Below are 21470 nucleotides of genomic sequence, written 5' to 3'. Positions count from 1 at the left end.
CTTCCTATAGGTGTTCTCAAACACAACATAGTGTGCACAACTTGGAACACTGCTCGTCCAATCAAGCTGCTCATCCAACCATTCAGACGAGCATTAATATTGAGCAGAAGAGCTACAAGGCAGCGTGGCAGGGTATTAAAAATATGTCCGCTGTAAACCCACAGCCATAAAGGAGGCTTGTGAATATGGAGGGAATCTGTGACCCAACGAGCTGAATAAATTCTATACTCACGTCGAGGGGACCGACGCAGTGGCACTCAAGCATCGTTTCACGCCACTTTCACCCCTTGTTAGAGGAATTTAATTCCTATATGTTTATTAACCAATTAAATTGTAACAAAGCAAAACACTTTGTCCATTCATAAGAATTTGTAAGGTTCTTATTTGCATTAAATTGACAAAGATTAGTCTCAAAATAAATCATTAGCGTTTATTTCCGAGAGCTCTGGTCATAATACCATGTACATTGGTTTATATACCTCACATTTGACAGTTCAAGTCCCCCACAGATACGGAAAACCTGGAGGGACTCTCGCGGTCTTATTTTATCTCCACAGTTATAACCGGGTCGGTTCAAACATAGGTTAAGGATCCTCTTTGTTTTCGTTAGGCAGACACATGCATTCCTCTCTTCCCCCCTCCAAGCTGTGTTTATTATTTTCAATTACTCCTTGTTCATGCTACATACCCTCTAATCCTAATGGTTAAGTTTCTGGGTAGAATTATTTAATCATTTATCTTAAACCATAGATAAAATATCTTAACACCCCTCAAGCAAAATATGTGACAAAACTGCTCAAATCCACACCAATCTTTTTCGATTGTTATCTATACATACATATCTTTCACATGCACAAGTTCACCACAAGGGTATGTTCTTTCAACCCTTCTTTTTATTCTCTACACCAATGACTGTCAGACTCATTGAGTGTCCACAAATCGATATTGCCAACCTTTTACAGTTATTTCATTGAGTTCTGTGCTTCGCCATAAGGGTTCATGTTTCTCTCTAACAGGAACAGGAACTGCCTCCGATTCATTGTGAACACCTGCTCTAATCACCGGGGTGCCTCTCAGAAGTCTGACCTCTTTCTTCAAACTGCTTCCAATTGGACACCGCCTGCGCTGTCTCAAGTGATCCTCGTACGTAACGGCACTCTCCAGTGTTGCGCAGTCCCTGGTAAGTGCTGCGGTATCCATGTTCTTGATGGTGGTCTTGATCTCCTCTGTCAGCTTTTTTGAGCTTGCTAATGCACCAGCGAAACCTGCATCGGAGCGGTAGTCTTGGAGGAATACCCTGGTTGAGTTCAATTCAGCCATTGCTAGTGAAAGGTTAAAACCCAATGCCTGCAAACTCTTACAAGTGATGTTCACTTCAAACAAGATGTCATACCAAACGACCACAGAGCACATGAAGCCAAAGTTGTTCATCTTGGTGGCAATGCTAGTTTTAGCACCACAGCTGCCTGTGAGCTTGGTGTAGGTGACAACAGGGCATCAAATATCTCCCCGAGTTGGTAACGCACGGGTTTCACAGCCCCACCCGGCTCTCCCATCTCGTGGCCCTGAGGGGTTTCACTCTGAGTCCATCTTTTACATCATCATTCAGCACGTCGCAGCAGTGTGTAGATCCGGATAAAAATGTATAAATCTCTTGGATGGTGTTAAACTCAGCCGCCCCCAAGCAACACGATGCTGCATCAGAGAGAACCAGGTTCAGCGAGTGCAGCTACATGGCACAAAAAGGCCCTCGGATTTGATATCCTGCACTCTCTTTTAAACTTTGCTGTGCCTCCCCCATATTCGCCCTGTTAGCATATTCAGCCTCTTATGTTCATGATGAGCAATGCCATTTTTCTGTAGATTTGAGATGAGCAGCTGGGTCATGCCTGCCCCATTGCTTCAAGCAGTTCACTAAACTCCAGGAAGTGCTCTCTTGTGCGCACTGACCCATCATCCGCGGTTGAAATAAAATGCACCACCATGGTCATCTGCTCTCTTTTGCTCTTGTCTAGTGTGCAGTCCGAAATTATAGAAAAATATTTGCCTTCTTTTAGCTCACTGCACACTGTCTGCTGGATCTCTTGTGCCAGCATTTCAGTGATTTCATTCTGGATTATTTTACCGAGGTAGTGTACATGTGTTTCTTTGGAATGCACTCTCCTTATATGCTCCTTCATGATTCCATCAAAGATGCCCAGCATTTCCACAAACTTCAGAAAGTTCCCATTATTTGGCTTGTTCATCCTGTCGTTGGTGCCACGTAACGCAATGTTCTGGGTGACCATTATGTGTATCAGGGCTATGAGCCTCTGGAGCACCTGCCGCCAGTACGAACAATCGTACGCAAGTATAAACACCATGGGACCACGCAGCCATCATATCGCTCAGGAAGGAGACGCATTCCGTCTCCTAGAGATGAACGTACTTTGATCCGAAAAGTGCAAATCAATCCCAGAACAACAGCAAAGGACCTTGTGAAGATGCTGGAGGAAACAGGTACAAAAGTATCTATTTCCACAGTAAAACGAGTCTTATATCGAAATAACCTGAAAGGCCGCTCAGCAAGGAAGAAGCCACTGCTCCAAAACCGCCATAAAAATGGGGACAAATATAGTGCTTTTTGGAGAAATGTCCTCTGGTCTGATGAAACAAAAATAGAACTGTTTGGCCATAATGACCATCGTTATGTTTGGAGGAAAAAGGGGGAGACTTGCAAGCCGAAGAGCACCATCCCAACCTTGAGGCACGGGGGTGGCAGCATCATGTTGTGGGGGTGCTTTTCTATAGGAGGGACTGGTGCACTTCACAAAATAGATGGCTTCATGAGGAAGGAAAATGATGTGTTTATATTATAGCATCATCTCAAGACATCAGTCAGGAAGTTAAAGCTTGGTCGCAAATGCCCTGACCTCAATCCCATAGAACATTTGTGGGCAGAACTGAAAAAGCGTGTGCGAGCAAGGAGGCATACAAACCTGACTCAGTTACAACAGCTCTGTCAGGAGGAATGGGCCAAAATTCACCCAACTTGTGGGAAGCTTGTGGAAGGCTACCCGAAACGTTTGACCCAAGTTAAACCATTTAAAGGCAATGCTACCAAATACTAATTGACTGCATGTAATCTTCTGACCCACTGGTGATGTGATGAAAGAAATCAAAGCTGAAATAAATAATTCTCTCTACTATTATTCTGACATTTCACACTCTTAAAATAAAGTGGTGATCCTAACTAACCTAAGACAGGGCATTTTTACTAGGATTAAATGTCAGGATTTGTGAAAAACTGAGTTTAAATTAATTTGGCTAAGGTGTATGTAAACTTCCGACTTCAACTGTACATGTAGATATGGTTCAAGTGACTATGCATATCTGATAAACAGAGAGTAGCAGCAGGGTAAAAAGAGGGGTGGGGGTGGCACACAATGCAAATAGTCCGGTTAGCCATTTGATTACCTGTTCACAAGTCTTATGGCTTGGGGGTAAAAACTGTCCGGTACCGCTTGCCATGCGGTAATAGAGAGAACAGTCTATGACTTGGTTGGCCATTTGTCATTGTTGTTAATTTTCTTATGTTGTCTGCTTGACATTTTTTGATTTGATAGGGAAGCTAAGAGGGCAAATATACTGTTTAGGTTTTCTACTGCCAAGTTTACACCACTATCAGTGAACATTTTGTCAAGGAAATTGTCTAGAAGGGATTGAATTTGTTGTTGCCTAAATGTTTTTTGGTAGATTTCCACACTACTCTCTTTCCATCTATAGCATTTCTTTATAGTATTCAGCTCCTTTGGCTTTGATGCCTCATGATTGAGCAAAGCTCAGTTCAAGTAGAGTGTGATTTTGCGTCCTTCAGGTTCCTGGCAAAAGTTGGGATTGCTGCCTTGTAGAGGTGGACGTGGTCGTAGGCTGTTCACGTGTAGGGTGGAGTGGTGGGCCATGTAGACATTAGGTTTCGAGTCTCTCTCTCTCTCTCTCTCTCCAATTTCTTGGGCTTTATTGGCATGGGAAACATATGTTTACATTGTCAAAGCAAGTGAAATAAACAAACAGTAAACATGACAAATGATTTGCAAATAGTTAAAGTACAAACGGGTAATAAATAAACAAATATGTGGGTTGTATATACTAAGGTATTTGTTCTTCACTGGTTGTTGCCCTTTTCTTGTGGCAACAGTTCCTCTCAACCCTGCTCACCAACTCATTGAATGAGAGAGAACAGGGAAGACAGACAGATAGCGATTAGTGCTTTTTGAGGTTGGTTCAATTTGTACAAAATAATCACGTTTTCAGGCTTGATCTGATTCATCACTACAGAAACTGAGAAGTGATCTCAGAAAAATCTACGAAATGGAATTCAATTCATTGAAATATCGGTCAATTAGTTGTTTCAAAACTTGAGATTTTTAGCAATGAGATTTTGGATAATCACTCAGCACTAAGAGACAGCAAGAGACTGTCATAATGATTATGGTACAAAATACAGTTACCTTCTATTAAAAAAGACGAAGTCCGAGTCTGGATCACAATTTTTATTTACAAATGTTATTGAACAACATTTGCCTCAATCCCATATATTATATATTGTTTCTCTGGCAAAAATTATCTTAACATCTCAAATGTATAAGATTCATTCTATTAATGAGAAAGAACAACAACTCCCCAATAATTGCTCACTCTCTCTAACCAACCATGCCATTGTTTTAAATATCTTTTGAATCCATTTAATCTAAATAATCTTCCCACCATCACAAACAAAAAAGGCACAGATGAAAAGGAACCCCAAAGGAGAAGAAAACGCAGGCTTCCCTCGGCCTAGCACGAAAACACTTACGTTTCTGAAATATGAAGGAATCAGGATCAATAACCTTATGGACAACACCAACATCAATTTCCAGTATTGTTTCCAGCTAGCGTTGCAAAATTCCCCAAACCCTCCATCTGGGATTTCTGAAAAACCTGGGAACTTTTAGAAAGTTTTCAGAATTTTCCAAACCTACTTCCAGGTAAAACTCTCAAACTTGCAGGTGCATGCACGTCCCTCAAAATGTGTACAAGCAATTGGTAATAATAATAATACTTTGAAATAAACATGTTAACTTTTTTTGTCAATCTCACCCTCTCATGGATACAGTAATAAGAAATAATAAGATAGTAGTTCATTGAAGAATAAGGGCTTTTTGCAGAATCATAATACACATTAATACATCTAAACTTGTCATCTAGCAAAGTGTTACGGCTTGTTGTCATGATTGCAGTGTTCGTGGGTTGTTGTCAAGAATGGTCTCTTCCTGAATCTGCTGTAGTACAGCGATGTCACATGGAGGTTGGCTGTCCAGCTAGAGGGGAAAGAAGATAGAGGTTATAACACTAAATCAAATGATAGTATTCGATAACACAAACACAGCATATCACTAAATGACAAGGCACAACTAAACATAATATAACTGACACAACAGAACACATAGTAACAGGAACCTTGTTACTATTGGTGATACTGGTCAAATGTGACTATGGAGTTTTATAATCTAGTTGCCGCACTTTTCAACTGGTACCCAGCTGAAGTCAAAGTCAAACTCACTTTTGAATCGCGTGTAGCAGGTGTTACAGTAGAGCTGTCGGCTCCGTATTCTGACCTCAGCTCCGGCCTCCGATCCTCCCAGGTCGGACTTGCAATCAATGCACTGGAAGGTAGGGAGAGAGGGAAATGGTCATTGAGGGCTAGGCCAGATCCCTCACTCTCAGATGGGGAGCTGAGAGGACAGTTGCCCTCTGGAGAAAAGATGAGTTGCACAGACACAAAAGGAGCAGCCTATGGGAGAGCAGTAAGACATATACCTGCGGAGCCACAGCCAGATAGACAGAGCCAATGAGAAACACCTGACACTTGACTGACAGCCAGACCATTGAGATTAGTGAAACTGACAAGCATACATGTAGGGACTTTTGGAAGCTTGTGATGTCAGAAGCCCCAGGATGAATTAATAAAAATAAAGTGTGTTGGTGTTAGGAAATAGTAAGGTAAAGGATTGATTAGTGTGGTTTAGAACAAATGCAGTCAGATTTCATGACACATTCAGAAAACCATGAAAACAATGTGCCATTACTGTTTGCCATTTCTGTAGCAAGTTATATAGCTTAGGGAATTTGGAAGATAGTGTATTTTTCAAATAACTGAAAAGTTAGTGGAAACATTACTCCAGTCAATATCATTGGAAGTTACTATCCCTTTTGGACTTCTGTTTCCTTGGTTTTGTATGTGCCGTTATACAGGATCAGGTCAGATTGTGACCCCTTCATGCTTTTTAGGTTAGTAAGACATTGATCAGGGTCATGGTATCCATATTAGGAAAGCCTCATTCTGTTGATTAGGTTAGTACTGAGATGACAAGATAGGTTTAGTCTCTGTAATGGATCAATCATGACCTCAGTCTCCAGTTCAGGGAGGTCTGGTCTTGAACTTTGAACTCTCACCTTGAAACAGGTCAAATGATAACAGAGTCCCAGGGACTCGATGATCATGGCGGCTCCCTTGCCCAGGACCGTGTCACAGAACGTACAGACTTTCTTGCCACTCACTGACCTGAGATTACAGATCGCAGAACCGTGACTAGACTGGAGAACCCAGAACACACACACAGACTGGATAACCGAGATTACATTTACATTTTAGTCATTTAGCAGATGCTCTTATCCAGACCTTGCTCAAGGACACATACAGATTTTTCACCTAGTCAGCTCAGGGATTTGAACCAGCGACCTTTCGGTTACTGGCCTAAACGCAAGGCTACCTGCAGCTCCAATACACATGCCCACCGACCAACCCACACACACGTTCAGGGAGGAAGAGGAATTGGGTCAAATGTCATAATTATTTATATTTTTTATTTAACCTTTATTTAAAAAGGTAGGCTAGTTGAGAAAAAGTTGGCCAAGATAAAGCAAAGCAGTGTGACAAAAACAACAACACAGAGTTTCACATAAACAAACGTACAGTCAATAACACAATAGAAAAATCTATGTACAGTGTGAGCAAATGTAGAAGATTAGGGAGGTAAGGCAATAAATAGGCCATAGAGGGGAAATAATTATAAACTCAGCAAAAAAAGAAACGTTCCTTTTTCAGGACTCTGTCATTCAAAGATAATTTGTAAAAATCCAAATAACTTCACCGATCTTAAATGTAAAGGGTTTAAACAATGTTTCCCATGCTTGTTTATTGAACCAAAAACAATGAATGAACATGCACCTGTGGAACGGTCATTAAGACACTAACTGCTTACAGACGGTAGGCAATTAAGGTCACAGTTATGAAAACAAAGACTCCCCAAAAAATTCTGGTTCATCCTTGGGAGAAACGCCTGAAGGTACCACGTTCATCTGTACAAACAATAGTACGCAAGTATAACACCATGGGACCATGCAGCCATCATACCACTCAGAAAGTAGACGCGTTCTGTCTTCTAGAGAGGAACGTACTTTGATGCAAAAGTGTAAATCAGGCCTCCCGGGTGGGAGACTCTGGGTTCGAGCCCAGGCTCTGTCACAGCCGGCCGCAAGCGGGAGTTCCATGGGGCGACGCACAATTGGCCTAGCGTTGTCCAGGTTAGGGAGGGTTCGGCAGGTAGGGATATCCTTGTCTCATCGCGCACTAGCGACTCCTGTGGTGGGCCGGGCGCATTGCACGCTGACCAGGTCGCTAGGTGCACGTTGTTTCCTCTGACACATTGGTGCGGCTAGCTTACGGGTTGGATGCGCGCTGTGTTAAGAAGCAGTGTGGCTTGGTTGGGTTGTGTTTCGGGGGATGCATGACTTTCAACCTTCGTCTCTCCCGAGCCCGTACGGGAGTTGTAGCGATGAGACAAGATAGTAGCTACTAAAAACAATTGGATACCACGCAATTGGGGAGAAAAATGGGTAAAAATTAAAACAAAAAAAGTGCAAATCAATCCCAGAACGACTGCAAAGGACCTTGTGAAGATGCTGGAGGAAACGGGTAAAAAAGTATCTTTTTCCACAGTAAAACGAGTCCTATATCGAACAGCCAATGACTGGAACGAACTACAAAAATCTCTTAAATTGGAAACACTTATCTCCCTCACTAGCTTTAAGCACCAACTGTCAGAGCATCTTACAGATTACTGCACCTGTACATAGCCCACCTATAATTTAGCCCAAACAACTACCTCTTTCCCAACTGTATTTAATTTATTTATTTATTTTGCTCCTTTGCACCCCATTATTTTTATTTCTACTTTGCACATTCTTCCATTGCAAAACTACCATTCCAGTGTTTTACTTGCTATATTGTATTTACTTTGCCACCATGGCCTTTTTTGCCTTTACCTCCCTTCTCACCTAATTTGCTCACATTGTATATAGACTTGTTTTTTTTTTACTGTATTATTGACTGTATGTTTGTTTTACTCCATGTGTAACTCTGTGTCGTTGTATGTGTCGAACTGCTTTGCTTTAACTTGGCCAGGTCACAATTGTAAATGAGAACTTGTTCTCAACTTGCTTACCTGGTTAAATAAAGGTGAAATAAAAATAAATAAATAAATAAATAAAAAATATACCTGAAAGGCCGGAAGAAGCCACTGCTCCAAAACCGCCATAAAAAAGCCAGACTACGGTTTGCAACTGCACATGGGGACAAAGATTGTACTTTTTGGAGAAATGTCCTCTGGTCTGATGAAACAAAAATAGAACTGTTTGGTCATAATGACCATTATTATGTTCGGTGGATAAAAGGGGGAGACTTGCAAGCCGAAGAACACCATCCCAACCGTGAAGCACGGGGTTGCCAGCATCATGTTGTGGGGGTGCTTTGCTGCAGGAGGGACTGGTGCACTTTACAAAATAGATGGCATCATGAGGTAGTAAAATGATGTGGATATATTGAAGCAACATCTCAAGACATCAGTCAGGAAGTTAAAGCTTGGTCACAAATGGGTCTTCCAAATGGACAATGACCCCAAGCATACTTCCAAAGTTGTGGCAAAATGGCTTAAGTACAACAAAGTCAAGGTATTGGAGTGGCCATCACAAAGCCCTGACCTCCATCCTATAGAAAATTTGTGGGCAGAACTGAAAAGGCGTGTGCGAGCAAGGAGGCATACAAACCTGACTCCGTTACACCAGCTCTGTCAGGAGGAATGGGCCAAAATTCACCCAACTTATTGTGGGAAGCTTGTGGAAGGCTACCCGAAACGTTTGACCCAAGTTAAACAATTTAAAGGCAATGGTACCAAATACTAATTGAGTGTATGTAAACTTCTGATACAATCTGATATCAATAAATTCTCTCTACTATTATTCTGACATTTCACTTTCTTAAAATAAAGTGGTGATCCTAACTGACCTAAGACAGGGGATTTCTACTAGAATTTAATGTCAGGAATTGTCAAAAACTGAGTTTAAATATATTTGGCTAAGGTATTTGTAAACTTCTGAATTCAACTGTATATTTAATCAATATTAGAATAGGGCTGTAACGTAACAACATGTGGAAAAGGTCAAGGGGTCTGAATACTTTCCGAAGGCACTGTATAATATTATATTGGTCACAAAATGTTTGTTATTATAATTTTAATTGAAAAACTAAGTCTTGAATCAGGTGTACGTTTTGTGTATTAATTCATAAACCATGTGCCATGGAATCGGTACATCGAAAATCTCCAAATATTTTGTAACCTGTATGGCGCACTTGTCATTTTTTTTGTCCTTAAAAGAAACTGGTATAACTTTTTATTTATTACAATTTTCTTTAACCGATTTTGGTCTTTAAAATGCAGGGCCGACAGACAAGTTCCTTACCTTCTCCCTCTTCCACTTGCCTCATCTCGTTTTGTAGTAATGCTGTAATCAGTTGGTTGTAATTTTGGATAGAGCAGACATTTGCATATATTTTTTCACAAAACTTTGCATAGAAATGTATTGTTGTGAGATAATTTCTTTTGGGATATGAATACAGAGTATGTCCAGTTCAGTCAGACTATTTTATTGGTAAACTACACGATAATGTAAAAGTTGTATTTTTTTGCGATCCAATATGTAATAATTTGGTTGTAATCAGGTTAGAAAAATTATCGAGCTCCTCTACGAGGCTGTGCAGGGATCCAAATTGCAGATTTAAAAGAAAACAGGAATCGTCAAGGTACAATGACACCTTTGTTTTTAAGCCCTGGATTTCTAAACCCTTGATATTACTGTTGGATCTGATGTTAACAGCTAACATTTTGATGGCCATAACAAATAGATATGCCGATAGCGGACAACCTTGTTTTACTCCTCTTGACAATTTAATACTTTCTGAGAAGTAGTCATTATTTACTATTTTACACCTGGAGTTACTTTCATAACTTTAAGCCATTGTATAAGAGATTCTCGAAAATTGGTGTTACCCGTTAACCCCAGATCTAGAATCAGACTTTTATTTCCAATATCTGACACTGTATCAGTGATTGAGAGCAAATCTACCTACTCGGTTATTTTGTTAAGCAGTATTCTGCCATGCAATTGGACATTGGATGTTTTACCTGCTGCGTTGCTGCGAGGATGGGCGTGACTCGATTTCGAGGCCAGAAGGAGGAGTGGGGGAGGGAGATGGCGATGGCGAGCATTGGGACCAGGAAGACGGGTTGCTCCCCCCGGCCCCTCTAAGGGAGCTCATGGAGAGGGAGGAGGGCAGGGTGGCTGAGCCGGGACGACCACCGACCCCGCTGCCGCTGTTGCCACCACCGCTGGACGAGGTTGACCACGATGAGCGCCAAGAAGAGCGGGGCGCAGTGTCCAGGTTGTCCAGAGACTCACCTCTGAAATGTTGAACACATTAGTGGATGTTAGTGGGTTAGCGTAAGCACCCAAATATCGTGAATAGCACAGGCCAACATGTTTCTTACTTAGCCAACTATTTTGATATTGACTCCACTGAAAACATAAAACAGACTGGCATCCAAGGCTCGAGCCCAAAACTTTAAAGTAACTAAAAAAACTTTTACTCCATTTTTTATTGTCGGTTATATAGAAGATGTTTCAGAGTCATGTGGCGCTATCCTAATACAGACAGCGTAACATAGGCCAGCGGAGCCCCAGCTAGAGTATACCTTCTGATGGGGCCAGTCAGGCTGGCTTAATTAACCCTATCTATCATTCAACACACACAGTGTACTGTACTGATCCACCACCCCCACACCCCCAGGCCAGCGGAGCCACTGTCGAGCACCTGCTGATGAGGCTGGCAGTGGGGTCCTTGCTGGTGGTATTTCCCTGGCGGATCCAGCTGTTGTCTGTGGTCAGTTGGGTCTTCTTCTTCATCTCCTGCAGGATCTGCTGCCTCTCTAGCTCTGCCTGGGACTGGCTCTGCTGGCCATTCCTCCACGATGCCTCGTCCAGCCTACCGCTGCTAGTCACTGTGGACCAATGAGAGAAGAGAGGAGAGGGAGTCAGTAAATAAAGACGAGAGCCAATGGGAGAGGAAGGAGTCAGGAGATGAGAGCTTATGATTTATCCATCGATCAGGAATCAAACAATCAGGAAACAACAATACGACCAGTGATTCATGATCAAGACAGTTTGTCAAATCTGGAAGTGCATGCCAAACGCGATTAATCGGCTGAGCTGGGTTGCTTAATTGATTGGGTCCAACATTGATTAGACAGGAGTGGTCAGGAGCGGTCGAGGAACGGCAGAGTCCGTGAACCACACCTCTTTCTGGCTCTCTGTATCGCATGGCATTCAGGATGTTTCTCCTCTCCAACTCCAGCTCGGACGCAGCCTGGAGACTCTGGGCCTTTTTGTCTGCTTTACGTCTCAACTCCTCCTCCAGTAACTTCTGGGCCATGCCCCCCGAGCGGCCATACCAGCCTGGGCACAGTGTGTTCACACTCACTGACACAGTGGCACAGACACAAACCACTAGCTTGGCTAAAAGTGTCTGGGTACAGCCTCTACAGATACAGATGACACTCACTGACTTCTATTCATAGAGTCGCATCATTGCCTTTGTGATGAACATTCTACACACTGCAGCCATATTGTAGGTTTGATGAAAACGCGCTTTCGTTAGAAAATACATTTTACCATGACAAATATGGTTCTTCATGTTCAGTGGGGTCTTTCTAACATATCATTAACATTACATCCAAAAAGTCGGATTTTGTAACCTAATACAATATTAAGCACAGAGCTCTGTTGAACGTGCAAAAAGTTGCAAAAAGCCAAATGAACACAAACTGAATACATTTAAAAGGCTTTGAAAATAAAAAGCTTGCAGTACGCTCAGTGGGGCAATCTTCGGAAAATAACAGGAATTTCGCATTAAGCGTACACATAACTACCTATGTTACCTCTATGGTTTTAAGTCCTTCCGGATTCGATAAGAAAGATGACTAGTTAAAAGGTGAGCCTGTCAGTTAGCCTGTCAGTTAGCCTTAATTCTTGCACAGCATCTCCTTTAAATCACCCTAATTTTGGCCATCCTACAAGGGTAAAAATTCCAATAACTTTTGAATGGATTATGATAGAGACATGAGGTTTGGACCATTGGTTTTCTTAGAGGAGTATCTGCACAATTATATTATTTACCCATTGTTCAAAAGATCTGTTTTTGATTGGACAACATACATATTGGTGACCGACTGATGACTGATGCCCAGTCATTCTGAATGGAGGCTAATGACTGTTTCATCTAAATTATACTATAGTGATATTGCTCAAGTAGGCAAAAAATTAGTAGGACACAACTTTATTTTCTAATTTACTTTAGAGAGATGGCAATGTTGCCATTTGCTAGCACAGTTTGTAAAAAAAATAGCTAGCAATGCTAATGCTATCTAGCAAAAATGCAGTGCCGTCCCCTCAATCTTAGCTAGCTAAAGTTATACTGCACCTAAAGTCAATCTGGTGATATAAAAAGAATGACAAGACGTTCCTACTAATTATTTTCCTCCTTTTGAAATGTCATTGTGTTTCTAAGCTTCTATAATGCACTTTAGATTAAATCTTCATCAGCACCCATTGAGAATGTTCAAGAGAGCGAACGTTCAACACAATGAAAAAGTGCAACCCATGAATTGCCAACCGCACGCTAGTGCCACGGTACACACACATACACACACACACACACACACACACACACACACACACACACACACACACACACACACACACACACACACACACACACACACACACACACACACACACACACACACACACACACACACACACACACGACACCAGCTTCCCTTGCTAATGTGAGCAGCTAAATAATGTGTGGTTCAACTTCCACCGATGCCTCCTGTCAATAAGGATGAATGAATATTGATGAAGACATAAATAATAATACATTATTATAATTAATCCCCACTGACTTTTAGTCTCTGGTTTCTCCACGTCATCTAGCTCTGGAGTAGATTTGGATTTTGCCCTGCAAGACACAAAAAACACATAATTTGCAAATAATCAGTAATATGAATTATCTCTCAAATCAATGTACACTGGAAAACAGATTAATTTGTACAGATTAAATGGTACCCTATTCCCTACATACTGTAGTGCACTACATTTGACAGGGTTCATATGGCTCTGGTCAAAAGTAGTGCACTGTAGGGGATAGGGTACCATTTGGGATGCTTCCTTGGAGTGAAATACTGTTTACACGCTCAGGTGTGCTTGAATACAGGAAGGTAATAACATGTATTTTCAAATACGTCCAGTCCAATATATTGTATCCGGCTGGAGCAGCCTACTATGTACTTTTAATTATCAAATCAGAGAATTAGATATACTGTGAGCTATGGCTATGGGGCACATTATGAAACATGGAATAGACTGGGAGATGTAGTGGCCTATATTGGGAATACGGTGCCATTTAAGACAGGTTAACGCCCAGGTTAACACATGGGGACATGGTTAAGTATTGACTCTTAGAATATACTGTATTAGTTATAGGCTGACCCATGCCTTGTACTTGCTAGTAAGGGAACGCTCAACATTTTCAGAACTGGGACCCGGAGAAAAATGTGGGAAGGCCATGTTTTTTCATTTTCAGTCAGTCAGAGGGTTTACAATTTATTTTTTATTGTCCAGGGGAGGGTCAAGTAATTTGTAATAGATTACATTTCAATATTGGTCAATGTTGCCCTTCATCCCTGATTTTTTGGTGAACGCGCAATATCAGGTGCGCCTGTGGTCTCAATCAAATGATCCATAGCATACATGGGCAGCAGGTAGCCTAGTGGTTAGAGCGTTGAGCCAGTAACTGAAAGGTTGCTAGATTGAATCCCTGAGCTGACAAAGTAAAACTCTTTTCATTCTGCCCCTGAACAAGGCAGCTAACCCACTGTTCCTAGGCTGTCATTGTAAATAACAATTTGTTCTTAACTGACTTGTTAAATAAAGGTAAAAAAATGGAATAGTAATACAGATATACTATAGGCTATTGTAATTATTCACCTACCTCCTCATGCCTTTTGCACACAATGTATATAGACTCTTTTTTCTTTTTTCTACTGTGTTATTGACTTGTTAATTGTTTACTCCATGTGTAACTCTGTGTTGTTGTCTGTTCACACTGCTATGCTTTATCTTGGCCAGGTCGCAGTTGTAAATGAGAACTTGTTCTCAACTAGCCTACCTGGTTAAATAAAGGTGAAATAAAAATAAATACAAATAAGCCTGGATAATAAGAAATACATGCTTGAGAAGCACAGCACAAAGTTATATTTTTAAGAAAATGTACTTCCTTCCCGAGTTTTTGCAATGTAAATAAAATGAGGCTACATTGCATGCACACTGTAGTGGATCGGCTATCCCAAACATGAGCTCTGACTGGCCTGCTCTGGCTGATGTAAAACATTTTGTGCTGTGTAGCCTACAGTGGCACTTCAGGAGTAACAATTGATCGGAGATGGACAGCGCTCATGTGTGCTGAAAGTAGGCTAAACTCGAGAAGACCAAATTTAATTTAAACTATTTTCATTTTAATTTGACTAACAACAATAGGGCTTTGTGTTGGAGCCTATTTCTTTCTATTTAAGAAACAAGGAGGTAGGCCTACCTGTTAAACAAATGAAATGATAGGCTACTATACATGATTTGTCACCCAATTCCTTCTTGGTCGATTCATAACATCTCTGCGCATTACTAGTGGCAGGGTAGGCTAAATAAATACAACAGAATAGGCCTAATTAAAAAGAATGGTGATAAAAGAACCGAAATATGCTGGGCAGAGCATTCCCAGAGCTCATGCTTGAGTGGCACCAGAGTGAATTTGGAGATGGAGAGTGGGTCTTTTTTTGGAGTGTTGACCCACTGCGCCAAATTAAGCACGTGCGACGCCCCAATCCACTCATCTCACATGCTCTGGTGTTGCACCCAAAAAATATTATGCTCGTCTCCATGTAAAATGACGTAGAATTGCATGAAATGTGTTTATAAAGGGCTAGATCTGACTCACACACACTCAACGGATGTCTAGGCTGAACCTTGGCATACACACACTGACCTGTCTGCCATTGATATCTCAGGCTGGACCTTGGCATAGCCACAGGAGTCCCCCACCCTGCCATCCAGCAGAGAAAGGGTTACGGGGTTACAGCAGTAGCAGAGAGAATATAGATACGGGATAGGGGATACAGACAGAAACAGAGAGAGGGTTACGGGTACAGAGACAGACCGACATGGACAGACGGACAAATAGAGAGGACAAAACACAGGAAGACCATTAGTGGGAGTTTGAGGTTACTACTCAATGTAAAGTAGACAATAGTGCAGGCAAAAAAAAAAGTTATTGATGCAATGATAATGTTTACAAATAGCCTTCGAAGCTTAAAGCACAGATATAACACACACAAATCTTAAAGCCTTAAAAGCACTAAGATAATTTCTGTAATGACAAAAGTCAAGATCGACAGGCTAGAATGAAAAATATACACTATATATACAAAAGTATGTGGACACCCCTTCAAATTAGTAAATTCAGCTATTTCAGCCACACCCGTTGCTGGCAGGTTTATGAAATCGAGCACAAAGCCATGCGATCTCCATCAACAAACATTGACAGTAGAATGGACTTACTGAAGAGCTCAGTGACTTTCAAAGTGGCACCGTCATAGGATGCCACCTTTCCAACAAGTCAGTTGGTCAAATCTCTGCCTGGTTAGAGCTGCCCCGGTCAACTGTAAGTGCTGTTATTGTTAAGTGGAAACGTCTAGGAGCAACAAAAATGGTTTGTCGAGATCGATGTGGAAGAACTTGACTGGCAAGCACAGAGCCCTGACCTCAACCCCATCAAACACCTTTGGGATGAATTGGAATACGACTGCGAGCCAGGCCTAACCACCCAACATAAGTGCCCATGGCTGAATGGAAGCAAGTCTCTGCAGCAATGTTCCAACGTCTAGTGAAAAGCCTTCCCAGAAGAGTGGAGGCTGTTATAGCAGCAAAAGGAGGACCAACTCCATATTAATGCCCATGATTTGGAATGATATGTTTGACAAGCAGGTGTCCACATACTTTTGGTCATGTAGTGTATAATAAATATAAATAAAAACTTGGCTCTATAAGAAGGTAACTAGCATAAGGCAGAGGCACTAGATCCTCAAACATTTGAAACCATGACACAAGGAAGCCATTGAGCAGAATCAAGTAAAATTATATATATTTTGCAGTTGCTATAGTATACATTATTGTTGATAGCTTTGCCTTCATTTTTCTTATTTTTCTCTTTTTATTTTATTTTCTAATCCTTACATTGAGTTTAAAACATGTAAGACGATGGAAATGGTATTTTGTTTCTTTTGATATTTTTTGGTATTTATTTATTAGTGTACTTGCTTCAGCAAGACCACTACTGTTATCTGGCTTTATTAGTGTGCTTGCTGAAAGTATTTAACTCAGCTTAAACTCTAGATTTGCCAATTTATCCTTCTTCCACTACCATAAAAATATTTATACTGAACAAAAATCAAATGCAACATGTAAAGTGAACAAAAGATCCCAGAAATGTTCCATATGCACAAAAAACTGTTGTCTCTCTAATTTTGTGCACAAATTTGTTTACATTCCTGTTAGTGAGCATTTCTCTTTTGCTAAATTAATCCATCCACCTGACAGGTGTGGCATATCGATAAGATGATTAAACAGCATGGTCATTACACAGGTGCACCTTGTGCTGGGGACAACACCACTCTAAAATGTGCAGTTTTGCTACACAACACAATGCCACAGATGTCTCAAATATTGAGGGAGCATGCACTTGGCATGCTGACCACACAAACTGTCAGAAACCGTCTCAGGGAAACTCATCTGGGTGTCTGTCGTCCTCAGGGTCTTGACCTGACTACAGTTTGGCATTGTAACTGACTTCAGTGAGCAAATGCTCACCTTCGACGAAGGAGAAGTGTGTTCTTCACAGATGAATCTCAGTTTCAACTGTACCAGGCAGATGGCAAACAGCGTGTATGGCGTCGTGTAGGTGAGCGGTTTGCTTATGTCAATGTTGTTGTGAACAGTGCCCCATAGTGGCGGTGGGTTTATGGTATGGGCAGGCATAAGTTAAGGAAAACGAATACAATTGCATTTTACTAATGGCAATTTGGATGCACAGAGATACTGTGACAAGATCTTGAAGCCCATTGTCGTGCCATTCATCCGCCGCCATCACCTCATGTTTCAGCATGATAATGCACGGCCCAATGTTGCAAAGATTGGTACTGAAAATTGGAAGCTGAAAATGGCCCAATTCTTCGATGGCCTGCAAACTCAACAGACACTTACCCATTGAGCATGTTTGGATCGACGTGTACAACAGCGTGTTCCAGTTCCCACCAATATCCAGCAACTTCACACAGCCATTGAAAAGGACTGGGACAACATTATACCGGCCACAATCAACAGCCTGATTAACTCTATGCGAAGGAGCTGTGTCACGCTGCATGAGGCAAATGGTGGTCACACCAGAGATGGACTGGTTTTCTGATCCACTCCACCTACTTCATTCTTTTTTTAAAGGTATCTGTGACCAATAGATACATATCTGTATTCCCGGTCATGTGAAATCCATTGATTAGGGCCTAATGAAGTGATTTCAATTGACTGATTTTCTTATATGAACTGTAACTCTGTAAAATCTTTGAAATGATTGTATGTTGCGTTTATATTTTTGTTCAGTGTGTATTTGGACTGCACGCAAATATTCTTCAATAAATTAACTGGGTGGGATGGGAAGGAGGATTTATGGAAAAGAAAAAGATGATATTATTGCAATTCTCTATCATTGTAAACATCTAAACTAAAAAATCTGGGTGAAAATAAAAAATAATTCCTGTTATGAAGATCAAAATAAATAAAAACATTCAAATGGAAAGTGGACCATCATCTAAAAGTTGCTTTGTTCATCTACATAATCAATTTGAGATACTTTAGGATAATTTGGGCATGATGTAAAATATAGATACCATGACATGCATTGGATTTGTGCCATAAATGCTAAAACGTTAGCAGTGCCAGGGAAACTAAACCAAAGCATAGATTGCTGTGATACCTTGTCTATAGACTGCTTAAGGAAACCAATATGTCATGTTGTAATTTGGGTGAAATTTCCCTTTGAAGAAAATATTATTATTATGAACCATTGCTGCTGTTCCTGCATTCTGGCATTCTCCATGTGTTGTTGATTAGCAGCCTTCTGGTGCCTCCTCTCCTCCTCCCTCTCTTCCTCCTTCCTCCTTTGCCATCTCAGCTCCTCCTCTTTCCTCTGTCTCCTCTCCTCCTCCTTTTGCTCCTCCCTCTTCCTCTCCTCCTGCCTTCGCTGCTCGTCCTCCATTCTCCTCTTCTCCTCCTGTCTTCGCTGTGCCTCCTCCTCTTCCCTCCTCCTCATCCTCTCTTCCTCCTGGTCCTCCCAGGGCAGGATGGGCTGGCGGAGAGGGCAGGGTAGGCTGATACTCTTGCTGCTCGGCTCCTGAGGAATAGACAGTAAAGGGATAAAGCCAAAGCCAGAGTTTGTACCTCGGTTTACTACCAGAAAATTATGTTTTGGTTCCTCACTTCTTGGTGGTGTCTGCCCCCGTCAGTCACAGCATCCTGCTGGGCTCGACGCCACTCCTCCTCCAGTTTCTCCTGGTCACGGCTGTATTTTTCCTGTTTACAAACACACACAAAGTTTCTCTGGCACTTTGGTCACCCGCCCCCTATACTTACTGACAACAACATTGAATGGCAATCAAACAACAGGTAGGCCTGATCACAGACAGATATGAGACAGCTTACAGGGAGGAGGTCAGAGACCTGGCAGTGTGGTGCCAGGACAACAACCTCTCCCTAAACATCAGTAAGACCAAGGGGTTTATCGTAGACTACAGGAAGCAGGAAGAATAGAACAGGGTCGAGAGCTTCAAGTTCCTTGTTGTCCACATCAGTAAGGACTTAACATGGTCCACACACACCAACACAGTTGTGAAAAGGACACAAAAGCGCCTCTTCCCCCGTCAGGAGGCTGAAAATATTTGGCATGGGCCGCAGATTTTCAAAAAGTTATACAGCTGCACCATTGAGAGAATGTCTGAATCACCACTTGGTATGGCAACTGCACCGCCCTCGACCGCAAAGTGCTACAGAGGGTGGTGCGGGCGGCCCAGTACATCACTGTGGCCGAGCTCCCTGCCATCCAGGACCTCTATACCAGGTGGAAGGCTTGAAAAATTGAGCCACTTCAGCCACCCAAGCCATAGACTGTGCTCTCTGCTACCGACCGGCAAATGGCACCAGAGCATCGGTTCTCGGACAAACAGGCTCCGAGACAGGCTTCTACACCCAAGCCATAGACTGTTCTCTCTGCTACCATCCGGCAAATGATACCAGAGCATCGGTTCTCGGACAAACAGGCTCCGAGACAGCTTCTACACCCAAGCCATAGACTGTTCTCTCTGCTACCATCCGGCAAATGATACCAGAGCATCGGTTCTCGGACAAACAGGCTCCGAGACAGCTTCTACACCCAAACCATAAGACTGCTAAATAGTTCATCAAATGGTACCAGAGCATCGGTTCTCGGACAAACAGGCTCCGAGACAGCTTCTACACCCAAACCATAAGACTGCTAAATAGTTCATCAAATGGTACCAGAGCATCGGTTCTCGGACAAACAGGCTCCGAGACAGCTTCTACACCCAAACCATAAGACTGCTAAATAGTTCATCAAATGGTTATCCGGACTATCTGCATTGACCCTATCTTGCACGGACTCTATGCACACTCACAAGACTCTACCCACACACACACACTACACTGACACTCTCACACAAATCCCAACACACGCACACACAGAGTGTACAAAACATTAGGAACACCTTCCTAATATTGAGTTGCACCCCATTTTACCCTCAGAACGGGGCATGGACTTTACAAGGTGTCGAAAGCATTCCACAGGGATGCTGGCCTATGTTGACTCTAATGATTCCCACAGTTGTGTCAAGTTGGCTGGATGTCCTTTGGGTGTTGGACCATTCTTGATACACACGGGAAACTGTTGAGGGTGAAAAACCCAGCAGCATTGCAGTTCTTGACACATTCAGAACCGGTGTGCCTGCCACCTACAGTGGTTTTTCCTTTAAAAGTTTTGAGTTTATGCCGCGACCGTTTGTGGTAGATTGCATCGTTCTGTCATTGCACCACACTACCACAAGGGGGAGTTAGAACGCTGATCTATCGGTAGTCTAAACTGTAGCACAAATTGACTGTCTTTTCGTAAGGTGTTTTCAGCCCGAGAATCTCTCTTCTCTGTCACTAGAGTCCTGCATCAGGCAAAAAACAAAAAAAAATGCTGGCAGTGACCCTGGAGTCGAGAGACCCGGGTAAATACAAATGGGGGAATTACACTTGACATATGGACTGATGATTTCGAAAAATAGGCACGGTTGGCTTTTTGTTTCTCTTCCTCTAAAAACAGAAATAAATCATTTGAAATAACAAACTGGATTGATTTACCAGTGTGAAAGAGTGATAGCCCCTCTATATAAAGTGAGTTCATCTTTGCTGTTGTGAAGAAGTGTTTAATAAAGAAATGTTTTGACCAAGTTAATCTGCTCATGTGTGATCAATTATTTGTGACATTGTGGTTACAATGAATAATGTAAACAAAATAAATCAAATAAATCCTATTCATAATGAATAGGATTTATTTGTTTTTACTTACTATATTACTTTTATATTACCGTGTAGTTTAGCAGTAAAATGGACTGACGGAGATGTGGACATGCTCGGTATACATATCCTGAAAGAAAGAAATCTCACTCCAATCATTTTTAATAGAAAGTTCGCAAAAATAGTTATGATCTTGCTACCTGTCTATTTGTGGAAAAATCACACTGAATAACTCTTTAGTCAAATCAAAGTTGACCTATTTGCTTCTATTTTTGTCTACACCTACTGATTCTGTGATCACCAAACATCATGCAACCACAACT

General features: G+C 41.8%; 1 protein-coding gene across 1 annotated transcript in view; it reads right to left on the bottom strand.

Annotated features, from left to right (window-relative positions):
• Nucleotides 1–4517: 4517 nt before the first annotated feature.
• The window catches only part of lmo7a (LIM domain 7a), a 60777-nt gene continuing 43824 nt past the window's right edge, over nucleotides 4518–21470 (bottom strand). The window contains 10 exon segments of the mRNA XM_065027074.1: nucleotides 4518–5339; nucleotides 5582–5684; nucleotides 6475–6583; nucleotides 10542–10817; nucleotides 11228–11414; nucleotides 11710–11868; nucleotides 13377–13432; nucleotides 15512–15568; nucleotides 18639–18967; nucleotides 19054–19146. Coding sequence (XP_064883146.1) covers nucleotides 5317–5339; nucleotides 5582–5684; nucleotides 6475–6583; nucleotides 10542–10817; nucleotides 11228–11414; nucleotides 11710–11868; nucleotides 13377–13432; nucleotides 15512–15568; nucleotides 18639–18967; nucleotides 19054–19146 — 1392 coding nt within the window. The 3' untranslated portion in view covers nucleotides 4518–5316.

This window comes from Oncorhynchus nerka, linkage group LG1 (genome assembly GCF_034236695.1).
Source record: "Oncorhynchus nerka isolate Pitt River linkage group LG1, Oner_Uvic_2.0, whole genome shotgun sequence".
NCBI classification, from domain to species: Eukaryota; Metazoa; Chordata; class Actinopteri; order Salmoniformes; family Salmonidae; genus Oncorhynchus; species Oncorhynchus nerka.
This window is presented reverse-complemented; position numbering and strand designations above follow the sequence as displayed.